This window comes from Ranitomeya imitator, chromosome 9, assembly GCF_032444005.1.
Source record: "Ranitomeya imitator isolate aRanImi1 chromosome 9, aRanImi1.pri, whole genome shotgun sequence".
Lineage (NCBI taxonomy): Eukaryota > Metazoa > Chordata > Amphibia > Anura > Dendrobatidae > Ranitomeya > Ranitomeya imitator.
In genome coordinates, this window is record NC_091290.1 from 119117094 (window position 1) to 119132796 (window position 15703).

The 15703-nt window shown below is 41.5% G+C and overlaps 1 protein-coding gene across 1 annotated transcript in view; it reads right to left on the reverse strand.

Annotated features, from left to right (window-relative positions):
• Positions 1-1794: 1794 nt before the first annotated feature.
• GNAO1 (G protein subunit alpha o1) overlaps positions 1795-15703 on the reverse strand; it is a 220198-nt gene continuing 206289 nt past the window's right edge. Inside the window, exon 8 of the mRNA XM_069738717.1 lies at positions 1795-2841. Within this exon, the coding sequence (XP_069594818.1) occupies positions 2654-2841 (188 nt within the window). The 3' untranslated portion in view covers positions 1795-2653. The remainder of the gene's footprint in view (positions 2842-15703) is intronic.

Below are 15703 nucleotides of genomic sequence, written 5' to 3' on the forward strand. Positions count from 1 at the left end.
TGCACAGCTTTTTTTTCCCATTGATTTACATTGTACTGTGATCACAGTGCAGTTCTGCAGCGTTTCTGCTGCAGAAAAATCTGCAGCAGTTCTGCACTAAATCTGCATCGTGTGCACATACCCTAATAGGCGGGGTTGTTTACGAAGGTTCAGCACCTGTCTGATCAATGAAAGGCAGGAGAGCAGGGGCAAGGCTCCTTCATCTTGTTGATTGGCAGGGGTTTCTGATGTAGACTCCTACAAATCCAACTTAAGCCTAGCATACTCCATCAATAAACCTCTCACCATAGATTAAGCCCCCAAAACTGCTACCATAACTTTCTGCCAAATGGTAACATCCATTACAAAAACAGCAAGTTGTCATCTATCTGCAGAAACTTCATTAAGATGCCGATCACTGATAGCAATAACAGAGGGCTGGAGACCTTAAGACTGCTCCGTTACATGCAACTAGTCTGTTCCCTTTGATGGGTGAGAATGGTGCATGCTGTCCATTACACACAGAGAGCGCCATGTCCTAGTCTGAACGAGGTCATACTGGGTGATGCTGGTTATGACGTGGTTAGGATGTACAAGCACTTTACTCCCAGCGAGATCTGCCAGCCGTGGACCAGTGTGGTAAATGTTGTGAGCGTTTGCGTGGACTCCCCTGAGTGGCGCAGGTTTGGTAAAAGAGCAGAATTGTGGAGACAGATCTGTACAGACAAACATTCTCTTTATTTAGCTACATACGAGTTTCCATTAGTTAACGAGAGTGGCTGGCAGCACCAAACTGAGCGCTCGTCAATACAAAGAACACACTCCAGCTTCATTTCTCGCTCATTTATTGAATCATTTAAGTTTTTTTTTATCTTTTTTTTTTTTTTTTTTTTTTCTTTTAACATTTGTGACCGCTCTTCTTCAGTTTTGCAAGTGAAATGGTGAAGAAGTCTGACTTCTAATCAAAGTAGAAATGACAAAAGGTTTGGTCATGAAAACTGTGGATTTAATGTAAACACTACATTCGATTAAATTAGTTTTTTTTGTGTGTTTTTTTTTTTTTTGTTTTTTCCACTTTTTTTTTTCCATTTTTTTTTCCGCAGCACAAACATCCCACATGAGAGGAAAAACACCATTCACTAAAAATGGGGGGTGGGAGGAATGAGAATAGAGAGAAGGAGCGAGAGAAGCAGCACTACGCATTCACTTGGGAACATAAAGAGGAAAGTAAAGAAGCCTATTTGTCATACATGGAATTGAGAGCGAAAAACCCCTATGTCGGCAGCGGGAGGTTTACTGAGAGCTGTGCTTTTTTCTATACAAACCCAGAGAGTTCATGGTACACAGTCCAGAGCAAAGAAACTTTCACAGACATCGAATCTGTACATTTCTATTACCTCAGAAAGTTCTTCATATTTCGGGTATTTATATATATCATTTTTTATTATTATTTTTTTTCTACATAGGGCTTGAAAGTCCTAAAATTAACCCAATTTCACCTAAAAACTATGGATTCCATGATCCCATTGGTTGCTGGAGGCTGAGCAGACCTTTCTGGCAACGAAGGGGTCTTAGACGGTTAAAAAGATGCCTCTTTACAATTGGTGCAAGAAAATAAAATATGACTAATAAGAGAAGGGAGGTGGCATTAAGCTACAAGCACGTGGGGAAAAAAAAAAAAGTTTAGATTCTTCTAAAATGTACAGACTTGGCTAATCCAGATTTACAGCATCCTATGCAGCCACTAATTCAGTGATAACATTACACATCAACTTTAAGGAAGGCTGAGGTTTTTTTGTTTTTTTTTCCTGTTTGTTTTTTTTTTATATGTTTTTGTAATTTTTGTTTACTTTTTTTTTTTTACAAAGGCCAAAGGTCATGCTACCAGCAGAACGTCAATTTTGAGGGTCCGTAGAGCAGTGCGGAGAAAGGAGAGGACGGTAGTGGGGGGTAAAAGTATGGTCCCCTCTCTTGAAAACTGCAGACTATTCCCCCCCTCTACTCCGCAGTTTGGGTTGGCACTGAAACCTTTTTCAAGACAAATAGGGGGCCCGCTAACTTTGCTTTGTACAGACTAGAGGGGGCAATCCCTGATCCCTCACAGACCCTCATACAGTTACAGCACCCACACAAAAAAAAAAGAAAAAGCTGAGCGCACTGTCCTGCAAGTGTCACAAACACTTCTACCTGGTTTTGAAAATCTTGATTTTTTTTTTTTTTTAATTTTTGCTGTTTTGTTATCCAAGAGCTGAACAGAAAGGATATACCAGTGATATTTTAATTGTGGAGAGCGCCCGTACAGAAACGCAGAAATCCTTAAAAAAAAGGATGAAAATGATTGAAGTTCCCTTTATCAATGATCGCCTTCAAACCTCTGCAGTTCTGGAGAGAGACTGAAATTGCAACTCAAGACTCTCCCAAAACCGAAGGGTTTTTAGTATTATTATTATTTTTTGTTTTATTTGAGTCTTACAAATGAAAGACTCCTTTTTTTCGGGGGTCGGGTGTGCAGAGCTGTCAGGAGATCCGTTCTGTTGACAGCTCTTTGAGACAAACTAAAAAGCTTGGTTTTATATATATATATTTATATATATATTTGTCATGTTGCCTTCTCATTTAACCAACTTGCATTTATTTTCGTTTCACCAGCAGATAATTTGCTTTTACAGAGGAATCAGTACAAGCCGCAGCCTCGGAGGTTGTTGGCAATGATGATATCGGTGACGGCGTCAAATACCACCTGGATGTTATTCGTATCTGTGGCGCAGGTCATGTGGCAGTAGATCTCCTTGTTAGGCGAGCGGTTCTTGCTCTCAAATTGTGCTTGGATGTAAGCGGCTGCGTCGTCATATGTGTTGGGACCTGAACGAGAGAGAAAATAGGAGAAGATCAGAAATTGCAGCTGTATCCAATATCCAGATACTAAATATACCATATATCATAGTCATTTCCATTAGGCTCGGTTCCCGTTAGACGTATACACCCGAATTGCAAAAATCTGTATTTAGAACACAAAATTCAAACTCACACCAAAAAGAATAATTTCAGAACTTTTTCCTCCTTTACCATTGGCCAAAATCTGTACAAATCCATTATTAAAAAAAAAAAAAAAAAAATTTCGGATGGAGAACTAAACATAAACAAACTAACATGGTCTCAAAAATATGCACACCCCTTAAAGAGGGGTGTTATTCCTCCGATAACATATTATAAAGTTTTTCATTTTCATGTGTACTATTGATATATGAAGAAAAAATAAAAATGACGGTTACTCTATAAATTAATAGCTTGTTGAAGTCCCCTTTAAATTTATGGCAGTGTTCAGTCTCTTTGGGTAGGAGTCTATCAGGATGCCTCATCTAGAATTGGTAATCTTTGCCCACTCTGCAGTAGCTTCACATCTGTCAGATTCAAGGGGGCATTTCCTGTGTACAGCGCCTTCTTTAGGTTGTCCATAGATTTTAAATTGGATTCAGGTCTGTCTTCTGGCTGGCCCATTCCAAAACTCTGCTCCTCTGTTGTCGAAGCCATTCTTTTGTTTATTTAGAGGTATGGTTAGGGTCACTGTCATGGTCAAAGGTGAAATTCATCTTCAGCTTTATAAAAGAGGCCTGAACGATTTTGTTGCAAAATTGACATAATTATGAGCAGCTGCCATAAATAGCCACAAAGCATAACGCTGCTTCCACCGTGATTCACTGTGGGTATAGTGTTGTTCTGGTTATGCACAGTGGAATTTTGGAATTATGGCCAAAAAAGTTCAACCTTCTTCTCAACATACCATAACACGTTTTCTCACATGTCTGGCAGACTTGATGTAGGTTTTGGCAAAATATTGCCAGGATTGGATGTTTTCCTTTGTAAGAATATCTGTCTCGCCACCCGAGTCCACAGGTCAGATATACAGTTGTGCTCCAAAGTTTACATACCCCGGCAGAATTTTTGCTTTCTTGGCCTTTTTTCAGAGAAAATAAATGATAACACCAAAACTTTTTCTCCACTCATTGTTAGTGGTTGGGTGAAGCCATTTATTGTCAAACTACTGTGTTTTCTATTTTTAAATCGTAATGACAACCCAAAACATCCAAATGACACTGATCAAAAGTTCACATACTCCATTTCATAACAAGTATTGCCCCCTCTAACATCAATGACAGCTTGAAGTCTTTTGTGGTAGTTGTGGATGAGGTTCTTTATTTTCTCAGATGGTAAAGCTGCCCACTCTTCTTAGCATATAGCCTCCAGTTCCTGTAAATTCCTGGGCTGTCTAGCATGAACTGCGCACTTGAGATCTCCCCAGAGTGGCTCAATGATATTGGGGTCAGGAGACTGAGATGGCCACTTTAGAACCTTCACTTTGTTTTGCTGTAGCCAATGACAGGTCGACCTGACCTTGTGTTTTGGATCGTTGTCCTGTTTGAACGTTTAAGTACATCCTATGCGCAGCTTCCGGGCTGATGAGTGCAAATTTGCCTCCAGTATTTGTTGGTAACGTGCTGCATTCATCTTTCCTTCAACTTTGACCAAGTTTCCTGTGCTTTTGTAGCTCACGCATCCCCAAAACATCAGCAATCCACCTCCGTGCTTTACAGTAAGAATGGTGTTCCTTTCATCATAGGCCTTGTTGACCTCTCCCCAAATGTAATGTTCATGGTTGTGGCCATGGCCAAAAACTTCAATTTTGGTCTCATCACTCCAAATAACCTTGTTCCAGAAGTTTTGAGACTGGTCTCTGTGCTGTTTTGCGTATTGTAGGCGAGATACTTTGTGGCATTTGCGCAGTAATGGCTTTCTTCGACTCGACCATGAATCCCATTTTTCTTCAAGTGCCTCCTTATTGTGCATCTTGAAACAACCACACTGCTAGTTTTCAGACAGTACTGTATTTTAGCTGATATTTGTTGGTTTTTCATGTCAGCCACAGCTGCCAGGAAAATTGTTCGGAATGCAATTTTTGTTGGTCTACCTGACCGTGGTCTTGTTTTTACAGAGCCCCTGATTTTCCATATGTTAATCATAGTGTGAACTGTGCTGACTGGCATTATCAATTCCTTGGATATCTTTTTGTATCAATTACCTGTTTTACACAGATCAATTACCTATTCCCGTAGATCCGTTGACAATTCTTTTGCTTTCCCTATGACTCTCAATCCAGAAATGTCAGACATGAACTCACTGACGTCAGTAACACCACTCACGCTGACGTCAGCAAGCTGAGCTGTGTTTATTGGCAGCAAACTCCCAGGACCATTCTGAAGGCACAACGAGCATGAGACCTTTCTCACGCTCGCGGTGACGGCAGTAAGGTCATAGGAGTTCACCGCGAGACAGTGAGCAGCGGTAGCACATGCTGCTCAGTGTCTCTGCTAGATGGCAGGCTGTATAGTCACAACATACAACAATGCAGCCTGCCACCTAGATGAAGCAGAGTAAAGGCCCCGTCACACATAGCGAGATCGCTAGCGAGATCGCTGCTGAGTCACAAGTTTTGTGACGCAACAGCGATCTCAGTAGCGATCTCGCTATGTGTGACACGTACCAGCGATCAGGCCCCTGCTGTGAGATCGCTGGTCGTGTCGGAATGGCCTGGGCCATTTTTTGATCGTTGAGGTCCCGCTGACATCGCTGAATCGGCGTGTGTGACGCCGATTCAGCGATGTCTTCGCTGGTAACCAGGGTAAACATCGGGTAACTAAGCGCAGGGCCGCGCTTAGTAACCCGATGTTTACCCTGGTTACCATCCTAAAAGTAAAAAAACAAGCGCTACATACTTACCTATCGCTGTCTGTCCTCGGCGCTCTGCTTCTCTGGTCTGGCTGTGAGCGCCGGTCAGCCGGAAAGCAGAGCGGTGACGTCACCTCTCTGCTTTCCGGCTGCCTGCCGCTCACAGCCAGACCAGAGAAGCAGAGCACCGAGGACAGAGCGATAGGTAAGTATGTAGCGTTTGTTTTTTTTTTACTTTAACGATGGTAACCAGGGTAAACATCGGGTTACTAAGCGCGGCCCTGCGCTTAGTTACCCGATGTTTACCCTGGTTACCGGGGACCTCGGGATCGTTGGTCGCTGGAGAGCTGTCTGTGTGACAGCTCTCCAGCGACCAAACAGCGACGCTGCAGCGATCCGGATCGTTGTCGGTATCGCTGCAGCGTCGCTATGTGTGACGGGACCTTTAGACCTGTCCTGGGACAAATGGATTACTATCTTCTTTGCGGACAGCTGTATACTTAGCCTTTCCTGGTTATTAAAATGGGAGACCCTTCAAAAAAAATAAACAATGACGTGGGATTCCCCCGTATTTTTGATAACCAGCCAGGCAAACTAGGAGCTGGAACCCTCAGCTGTCAGTGTTAGAAAGGCTAGTTATCAAGAAAAGAGGGATCCCCACACCGTATTTAAAAAAAAAAAATATTTAAATAATTAAAAAAAAAAAAAAAAAAAACTGTGGAGTACCCTCCATTTTTTACAACAAGCCAAGCTAAAGCTGGGGAAACTGGGGTTCATTTTTGTGGGGTTGATGTCACCTTTGTGTTGTCTGGTGACATCAAACCCACGGCTTAGTAGCGGAGAGGCGTCTATAAGGCACCTATCCATTACTAATCCTATAGTTGTATGGTAAATCAACACATAGCTAGAATGAAGTCCTTTAATTTAAAGAATGACACAGACTCCTATAATGAATCTAAATTAAGCCATACTCACCCGTTCCACTGAAGTCTCCTGTAAAAAAAAACAAAAATAAAAAACAACCATATCTCTCACTTGTCTGTCGTTCTGTCCCACGCCGTAACCCATGACTGGAGATAAACAATTTTCAACCTGAACGGTGCCAAGATGCGACCGTCCAAGCTGAGAACCACTGAGGAATGAGCTGCAGCGAACGCAGCCTCAGTGACTAGCGGTGACCTCATCAAGGTTACCGTAGGTCACTGAAGCTGCATTCCCACCCGGACCCCTGAACTGCGGTCACCTCGGTGAAATCAGCGCTGCACTGTGAGACCGCAATTCAGGAGCCTGGCTGGGAACGCAGCTGACGTCACCGCTAGTCACTGACGCTGCGCTCACAGCAGCTCATTCCTCAGTGGCTCTCAGTCTGGACGGTCGCATCCTGGCAACATCCAGTTTGAAAACTTTATCCCCAGACATGGATTATGGCGTGGGACAGGTGACGGATATTGTTTTTTGTTTTATTATAGGATACTGCCTTCAGTGGAACGGGTGATGACTCGAGTATGGTTAATTTAGATTCATTAGAGTAGTCTGTCATTCTTTCAATTACTTTAATATGGTTGTGTGTTTACTTACAATATAACTATAGGTTTAGTAATGGATAGTCAATCAAAAAAAAGAAAAAAAACAGGTAGGCTGTGGAGTCGGTAAGCCACAGTTGCGACTCTGACTCCTGGATTTTATCAGGTTCCGACTCAGACTCCTTCATAAATGGCCAATTCATAACAATAAATTTACTGTTGTCAAATATTAAAATCGTGCTTATTCAGTTTCTCACCATCATATAAGTAATCAGACCACTTAGAGCAAAAACTATATTTATTAGAATACATGATCTGTTTTTTAAATGTATCTACTGTCATTGTCACAGTAACTTTGTCACTGACAAAATATCTTGCAACTGATGGCTGCAAAGTTCTCTGCTCCTTTGTTTGGCTGGAAGAGCTGAGCACTGGTTTATTGGTTTGGATGCAGTCTTTCTCATCCACTGCTTTCAGTACTTCTGGATGAAAGTGATGTAAATGTCTCTTTAGATTAGAAGCTCTGGCAGGAGCATTTTTATCTTTGCCTGAATATGCACTGATCTTGGCTTCACAGCATTTGTTTTCGTCTGGATCATTTGTCATACTCTGACAGACATAATGTTTTCCATCTTGAGTGATGGTGAAATGTTCAAATACAGCTGATTTAATGTGACGCTTCTTTGACATTCTCAGGTTTTTAATTTTGCATTCAAAATCCAAATGACAATTGTTTTTCCTAAAAACAATTGTACAAAATTATTGCCAGGTCGTACAACTGATATAGTGGTCAGTAAGACTGTTATTCCTCATGTACTCACAGTTAACTGATGCAAAGTTTGTTGAAAGGATAATACTTCTTACAGTCTTCCTCTCCTGAGTAGCAGCTATGAGATGCTTGGAAGACGCACACCAAACATTTACTACTAAGAATTTGCAACACATTTTCACTTTCAGTTTCATACATTGTAAGTAGGGGGGTTGGGGCAGCATGAGGTTAACCAAGTATAAGATTAGATAAGGGCAGTGGAGAACAGTGACACACAAGAAGTAAAGGTACCTTCACACTGAACAACTTAACAACGATAACGATAGCGATCCGTGACGTTGCAGCATCCTGGATAGCAATATCGTTGTGTTTGACACGCAGCAGCAATCAGGATCCTGCTGTGACATCGCTGGTCAGAACTAGAAGGCCAGAACCTTATTTTGTCGCTGGATCACCCGCTGACATCGCTGAATCGGCGTGTGTGATGCCGATCCAGCAATGTCTTCACTGGTAACCAGGGCCGCGCTTAGTAACCCGATATTTACCCTGGTTACCACTGTAAATGTAAAAAAAAAAAAACCACTACATACTTACATTCCGGTGTCTGTCGCGTCCCTCGCCGTCAGCTTCCCGCACTGACTGTGAGCGCTGGCCGTAAAGCACAGCGGTGACGTCACCGCTGTGCTCTGCTTTACGGCCGGCCCTCACACAGTTGTTCATAGTTTGATAGAACATATATATTTGAGTAATATTTATAAAATTCATATGAAAGTTCAATTCTGAAATATTAATACATTTTTTTTAAAAAGCTGGAGTCGGTACATTTGCACCGACTCCGACCAAAACTAACTCCGACTCCACGACTCCGACTCCACAGCCCTGGTAGCACCACTAGTGTAACCAGAAATCGGGCATCAGTCATTCTTGGTGTATGCCAGAAACTCGCCTTCGGATGTCGGGTGCTTGCATAGAAAAGGCAGTATAACCATCCACAAATAAGAAAAGATGCAGCAGCACTTACTGATCCTTGAAGTAGTGTGGTTCCTTTAGTCAATCATAAGTCAGTCGTGACCCGTGGAAGCGCTGTGCCGAGCGCGAAACTGCCGTCGTCGGTACTTGCACACCCCCGAGCCGTGTGAGGCTTTTTTATTATGACTGAATAAAGGAACCACGCTACTTCAAGGATCGGTGAGTGCTGCTGCATCTTTTCTTTTTAGTAATGGATAGGCGTCTTATAGATGTCTCTCCATTACTTAGCCGTGGCCTTGATGTCACCAGACAATAAAAAGGTGACATCAACCCCACAAATATGAACCCCATTTGCCACCGCCACATGGCAAGTGGGAAGAGTCGAGCAAAGCACCAGAATTGGCGCATGTTCTGGGGCAGCTGCTATTTTTAGGCTGAATGGCCCCTTACCAGCCTGAGAATACCAGCCTCCCAGCTGTCAGCTTTAGCTCGGCTGATTGTCAAAAATGGGGGGAGCCCACACCTTTGTTTTTATTAATTAAAATAATTAAAAAATATGGGATCCTTCTATTCTTGATAACCAGCCTTGCTGAATCTGACAGAGTTGCAGCCCACTACTGTCAGTTTTGCCTGGCTGGTTATCCAAAATACATGGGAACCCCATATCATTTTTTTTTAATTATTTATCTATGGTGCAATTGATGCCACTTTTCCTGGTGTCTGCCCCTAATTGTAACTGCTTTGGCAGCTTTCTGGCCCCCCATGAAGGTGTTGTCGATTCCTTTGGTTTGCCTGCCAGTGAAGTCAATGGGGTTCGGGTAGGTTCGGTGAGCATCAGGACTTTCACCGATGCAAACCGAACCTTGCTCATCTCTACTCGTGACGTCTTCACAGTATCTCATGATAGATATATTTATTGCATTGGAAAAAAGCATTATATAAAAATGAACTAGGTAGATTGGTAAATTAATAAGATGCTGGCTTTGTCTGTACATAGTGATTCCAGTATATTGTGCCAAGTACTGCTCATATAAGAGGATGATGGATCACTCCTGCACATGGGCCCACCAGAGGATTCTCGGGTTCTTCTGTGGGCCAGTCCAAACCTGCCTATAAGTGATGGCAGCTGAGTACTGACTACTATGTAACATGAGTGTAAATGTGATTGGCTAATTCTGAACACATCATCCCCAGTTATAAGAGGGTGTCAGCACGTATGCAACCACGTTTTTATGAATTTAGTTTTGGGGGTTTAACTATTGTCCTTGTCACAATGAATTCAGTTTGTTTTTCAATGAATCTGTTCAGATTATAGGTGACAAAGGTTTAAAACGTTCTGAAATGATTCTTCTTGGTATGATTTTATTACATGTCAAAAACCTGGCATTTGAACCAATGAACATCTAAAACATATAGACTTTCCAGTCTGTATCATTAAAGCTAATTGAGAAAATAATAAAATAAAAAATTACTTTTTTTTTGTTGTTTAAACATAAATAAGCCAATGATTTATACGTTGAATATCAGATGTATGGCAGACGCTTGCATACATTTTTGACGTATACATCTGCACTTGTACAAATGTGAACCTGGCCCAATGTTGGGCTATCAGACAGCAATATCTGCAGATACCTAGAAATGTACGTATCACACTCAAACCATCTAAGAGTAAACTTTAGAAAAAGACAATATGAAACGTCTTAGATAAATGTTGCTTCTTGTCCTTTTCAAGGACGATTAAGATCTTATCCAGCCATTCATCATCAGATGATTAATAAGCATTAAACTGTGACATTAATAAATTAGGATTAATTACAACGCAGAGTAATTGGAACCATAATATGGAATTGAAAAAAAAAAAAGTAGAGCGATGGCTTACCAAGATAGCACTGTGACAGTTTTCTGTAAAACACTTAACAATTTTCAACTTTTGATGTTTTCACGCCACTCCTGACCAGCTCCACCAAAGTGGGGGGAAGCATGGGTGGACAAGGGGTGGCTACACCCACCCATCAAATTCATAAGTTATTCCACTTTAGAAGAGTAAACTTTCGCCGCCAGACATGCTACCCCAGATGGAGCAGCATTTCTGGCGAAACGTGTGCTACATAGAAGATACACCAAATTAATTAAGTGGAACTTGCCTCTTAACGGATTAGGTGTATGTTACCCCTATACGATCCTTCTTAAAAGGAATCTGCCTATATGGACATGTAGGTCATAGAAAGTAAAATAAAATTATACTTTGATATCTATGATCTGATGTCTTATTCCTGAGAAATCCATATTTTTCCTAATGGGCTGTTAAGATCTATGGATGGGACATAGATCTCCCTGAGAATCTGCCTCCAGAGGTTATTTTAAATGAAAGATGGAGTTACCAGTGTGAGACATGTAGATCAGGAGAGCGGACTGTCAGTCAATACATGTCTCACATTGGTAGCTCTCCCTTTCATTTAACCCCTTCATGACCATGGGATTTTTCGTTTTTCCGTGTTCGTTTTTCACTCCCCTCCTTCCCAGAGCCATAACATTTTTATTTTTCCGTCAATTTGGCCATGTGAGGGCTTATTTTTTGCGGGACGAGTTGTACTTTTGAACGACATCATTGGTTTTAGCATGTCGTGTACTAGAAAACGGGGAAAAAATTCCAAGTGCGGTGAAATTGCAAAAAAAGTGCAGTCCCACACTTGTTTTTTGTTTGGCTTTTTTGCTAGGTTCACTAAATGCTAAAAATGACCTGCCATTATGATTCTCCAGGTCAGTACGAGTTCATAGACACCTAACATGACTAGGTTATTTTTTATCTAAGTGGTGAAAAAAAATTCCAAACTTTGCTAAAAAAAAAACAAAAAAAAATTGCGCCATTTTCCGATACTCATAGCGTCTCCATTTTTCGTGATCTGGGGTCGGTTGAGGGCTTATTTTTTGCGTGCTGAGATGACGTTTTTAATGATAGCATTTCGGTGCAGATACGTTCTTTTGATCGCCCGTTATTGCATTTTAATGCAATGTTGCGGCGATCAAAAAAAACGTAATTCTGGTGTTTCGAATTTTTTTCCCGCTACGCTGTTTAGCGATCAGGTTAATGCTTTTTTTTAATTGATAGATCGGGCCATTCTGAGCGCGGCGATACCAAATATGTGTAGATTTGATATTTTATTGATTTATTTTGATTGGAGTAAAAGGGGGGTGATTTAAACTTTTATATTTTGTTTTTTTTAACATTTTTTTTCAACTTTTTTTTTTACTTTTGCCATGCTTCACTAGCCTCCATGGGAGGCTAGAAGCAGGCACAACGCGATCGGCTCTGCTACATAGCAGCGATCTGCTGATCGCTGCTATGTAGCAGAAATGGAGGTGTGCTGTGAGCGCCGACCACAGGGTGGCTCTCACAGCCACCGGCGATCAGTAACCATAGAGGTCTCAAGGACCTCTATGGTTACAATGGAGACGCATCGCCGACCCCCGATCATGTGACGGGGGTCAGCGATGCCGTCATTTCCGGCCGCCCGGCCGGAAGCGGTAGTTAAATGCCGCTGTCTGCGTTTGACAGTGGCATTTAACTAGTTAATAGGTGCGGGCAGATCGCAATTCTGCCCGCGCCTATTACGGGCACATGTCAGCTGTTCAAAACAGCTGACATGTCCCGGCTTCCTTGGACGTACTATCCCGTCCAAGGTCAGAAAGGGGTTAAAATAAGCTCTGGAGGCAGATCCTTGAGGAGATCTATGCCCAACCCATAGGCAGTGTCTCAAAGACCGTGAAAATTAGCACTAAATAAAAGACTACATATCTCCGCAGCTATGAGAGAGGCATGACACATGCATGGAGATCCTGTTTGTTGGGAACTCCATGCATGTTCTATGACTGTCACACATCCTCGACACATGCAGCTGCGGCGCTGATCAGCTGGTGCGATCCAGGAAGCCGGGTTCCCTCTGCAGCATATTCGGTAAGCGCTATAGCTTGCCGAATAAGTGGGGAATCAAGCAAATTTGCTCAACTCATCTTGAGAGCAAAAGTAGAGGTAGCTCAAGTTATTTTCAGAACTCCCATAGAAGCAAATAATGAGAACCATGGGTGCCTCTCCATCCACAGCAGAGCAAGATGGGACCCTGTTATATTAGATGTGGGTTCCAACTCTATCACATATTTATGCCACACTCTGTGACTACATCGTTAATGTCTGACTTGGAAATACCTTTATGGTAACTAATCTAAAATTTATGTCCAAAAATTATCTACATCCAAAAATTATCGTATTTTATATTCCTTGAAGATTTTTAAAATGAATGACACCATTTTCGTTGCCTCCAAAATGCTACAGTGGGCATCGGATTTCTATAAATCCCATCCACTGTGCTTCTAATGTACAACGCAACGTTTTGGTCCCAGCGCAAATGGGCTTCATCCAAAACGCAGCTATTCATGATTGTGGGCACACAGACTAAAAGGAAACGAGAAACAAATTCCAAGTGTGATGAAATTGTGGGAAAAAATGCAATTCCACCAATGTTTTGTTTTTACGGTGATCACTGTACTGTAAAAACAAAATCAATACAATTACAGTGATACCAAATTTGTTTATTTTTTCATTTTGTCGGCTATTTTTATTGATACCATTTAGGGAAACATGCAGCATAGTAATATTATATATATATATATATATATATATATATATATATATATATATATATATATATATATATTATGGGGAATTACGGTGCCCAAAAAAAAGGTAAAACTCTGGCATGTTAATTATTTTTTTCTTTTCGGCCATTAACATACATTTTAAATAATTATAGTCTGGAATGTTTTGAGCGCCGAGCTTCAGAGGAGTTTTAAAAATTCAGAGCTTTGTGGGAAAAACAAACAAACAATGAATTGCTTTGTGTCACCATTTTCTGGGACCAATAACTTGGAGCTTGCTTTTTGCATACTGATTTCATTGATGCTATGCTGGGGTACATGCAACATTTTGATCACTTTTTATTACATTGTTCAGGTCGATGCAGCGATGAAAAGAACAGCAATTCCTAACTTTCAATGTTTTTCCTTACACCATTTATTAAGTAATTGTATAATTTCATAGATCATACTTTTTTTTGGATGTGGCTATACCAAATATGTGTGTGTGTGTCTGTGTGTGTGTATGTATATATGTGTGTATGTATATATGTGTATGTATGTGTGTGTATATGTGTGCGTGTGTGTGTATGTACAGGTCCTTCTCAAAAAATTAGCATATAGTGTTAAATTTCATTATTTACCATAATGTAATGATTACAATTAAACTTTCATATATTATAGATTAATTATCCACCAACTGAAATTTGTCAAGTCTTTTATTGTTTTAATACTGATGATTTTGGCATACAACTCCTGATAACCCAAAAAACCTGTCTCAATAAATTAGCATATTTCACCCATCCAATCAAATAAAAGTGTTTTTTAATAACAAACAAAAAAACCAACAAATAATAATGTTCAGTTATGCACTCAATACTTGGTCGGGAATCCTTTGGCAGAAATGACTGCTTCAATGCGGCGTGGCATGGAGGCAATCAGCCTGTGACACTGCTGAGATGTTATGGAGGCCCAGGATGCTTCAATAGCGGCCTTAAGCTCATCCAGAGTGTTGGGTCTTGCGTCTCTCAACTTTCTCTTCACAATATCCCACAGATTCTCTATGGGGTTCAGGTCAGGAGAGTTGGCAGGCCAATTGAGCACAGTAATACCATGGTCAGTAAACCATTTACCAGTGGTTTTGGCACTGTGAGCAGGTGCCAGGTCGTGCTGAAAAATGAAATCTTCATCTCCATAAAGCATTTCAGCCGATGGAAGCATGAAGTGCTCCAAAATCTCCTGATAGCTAGCTGCATTGACCCTGCCCTTGATGAAACACAGTGGACCAACACCAGCAGCTGACATGGCACCCCACACCATCACTGACTGTCGGTACTTGACACTGGACTTCAGGCATTTTGGCATTTCCTTCTCCCCAGTCTTCCTCCAGACTCTGGCACCTTGATTTCCGAATGACATGCAAAATTTGCTTTCATCAGAAAAAAGTACTTGGGACCACTTAGCAACAGTCCAGTGCTGCTTCTCTGTAGCTCAAAAGTGGCTTTACCTGGGGAATGCGGCACCTGTAGCCCATTTCCTGCACACGCCTGTGCACGGTGGCTCTGGATGTTTCCACACCAGACTCAGTCCACTGCTTCCTCAGGTTCCCCAAGGTCTGGAATCGGTCCTTCTCCACAATCTTCCTCAGGGTCCGGTCTCCTCTTCTCGTTGTACAGCGTTTTCTGCCACATTGTTTCCTTCCAACAGACTTACCATTGAGGTGCCTTGATACAGCACTCTGGGAACAGCCTATTTGTTGAGAAATTTCTTTCTGGGTCTTACCCTCTTGCTTGAGGGTGTCAATGATGGCCTTCTTGACATCTGTCAGGTCCCTAGTCTTACCCATGATGGGGGTTTTGAGTAATGAACCAGGCAGGGAGTTTATAAAAGCCTCAGGTATCTTTTGCATGTGTTTAGAGTTAATTAGTTGATTCAGAAGATTAGGGTAATAGGTCGTTTAGAGAACCTTTTCTTGATATGCTAATTTATTGAGACAGGTTTTTTGGGTTATCAGGAGTTGTATGCCAAAATCATCAGTATTAAAACAATAAAAGACCTGACAAATTTCAGTTGGTGGATAATGAATCTATAATATATGAAAGTTTAATTG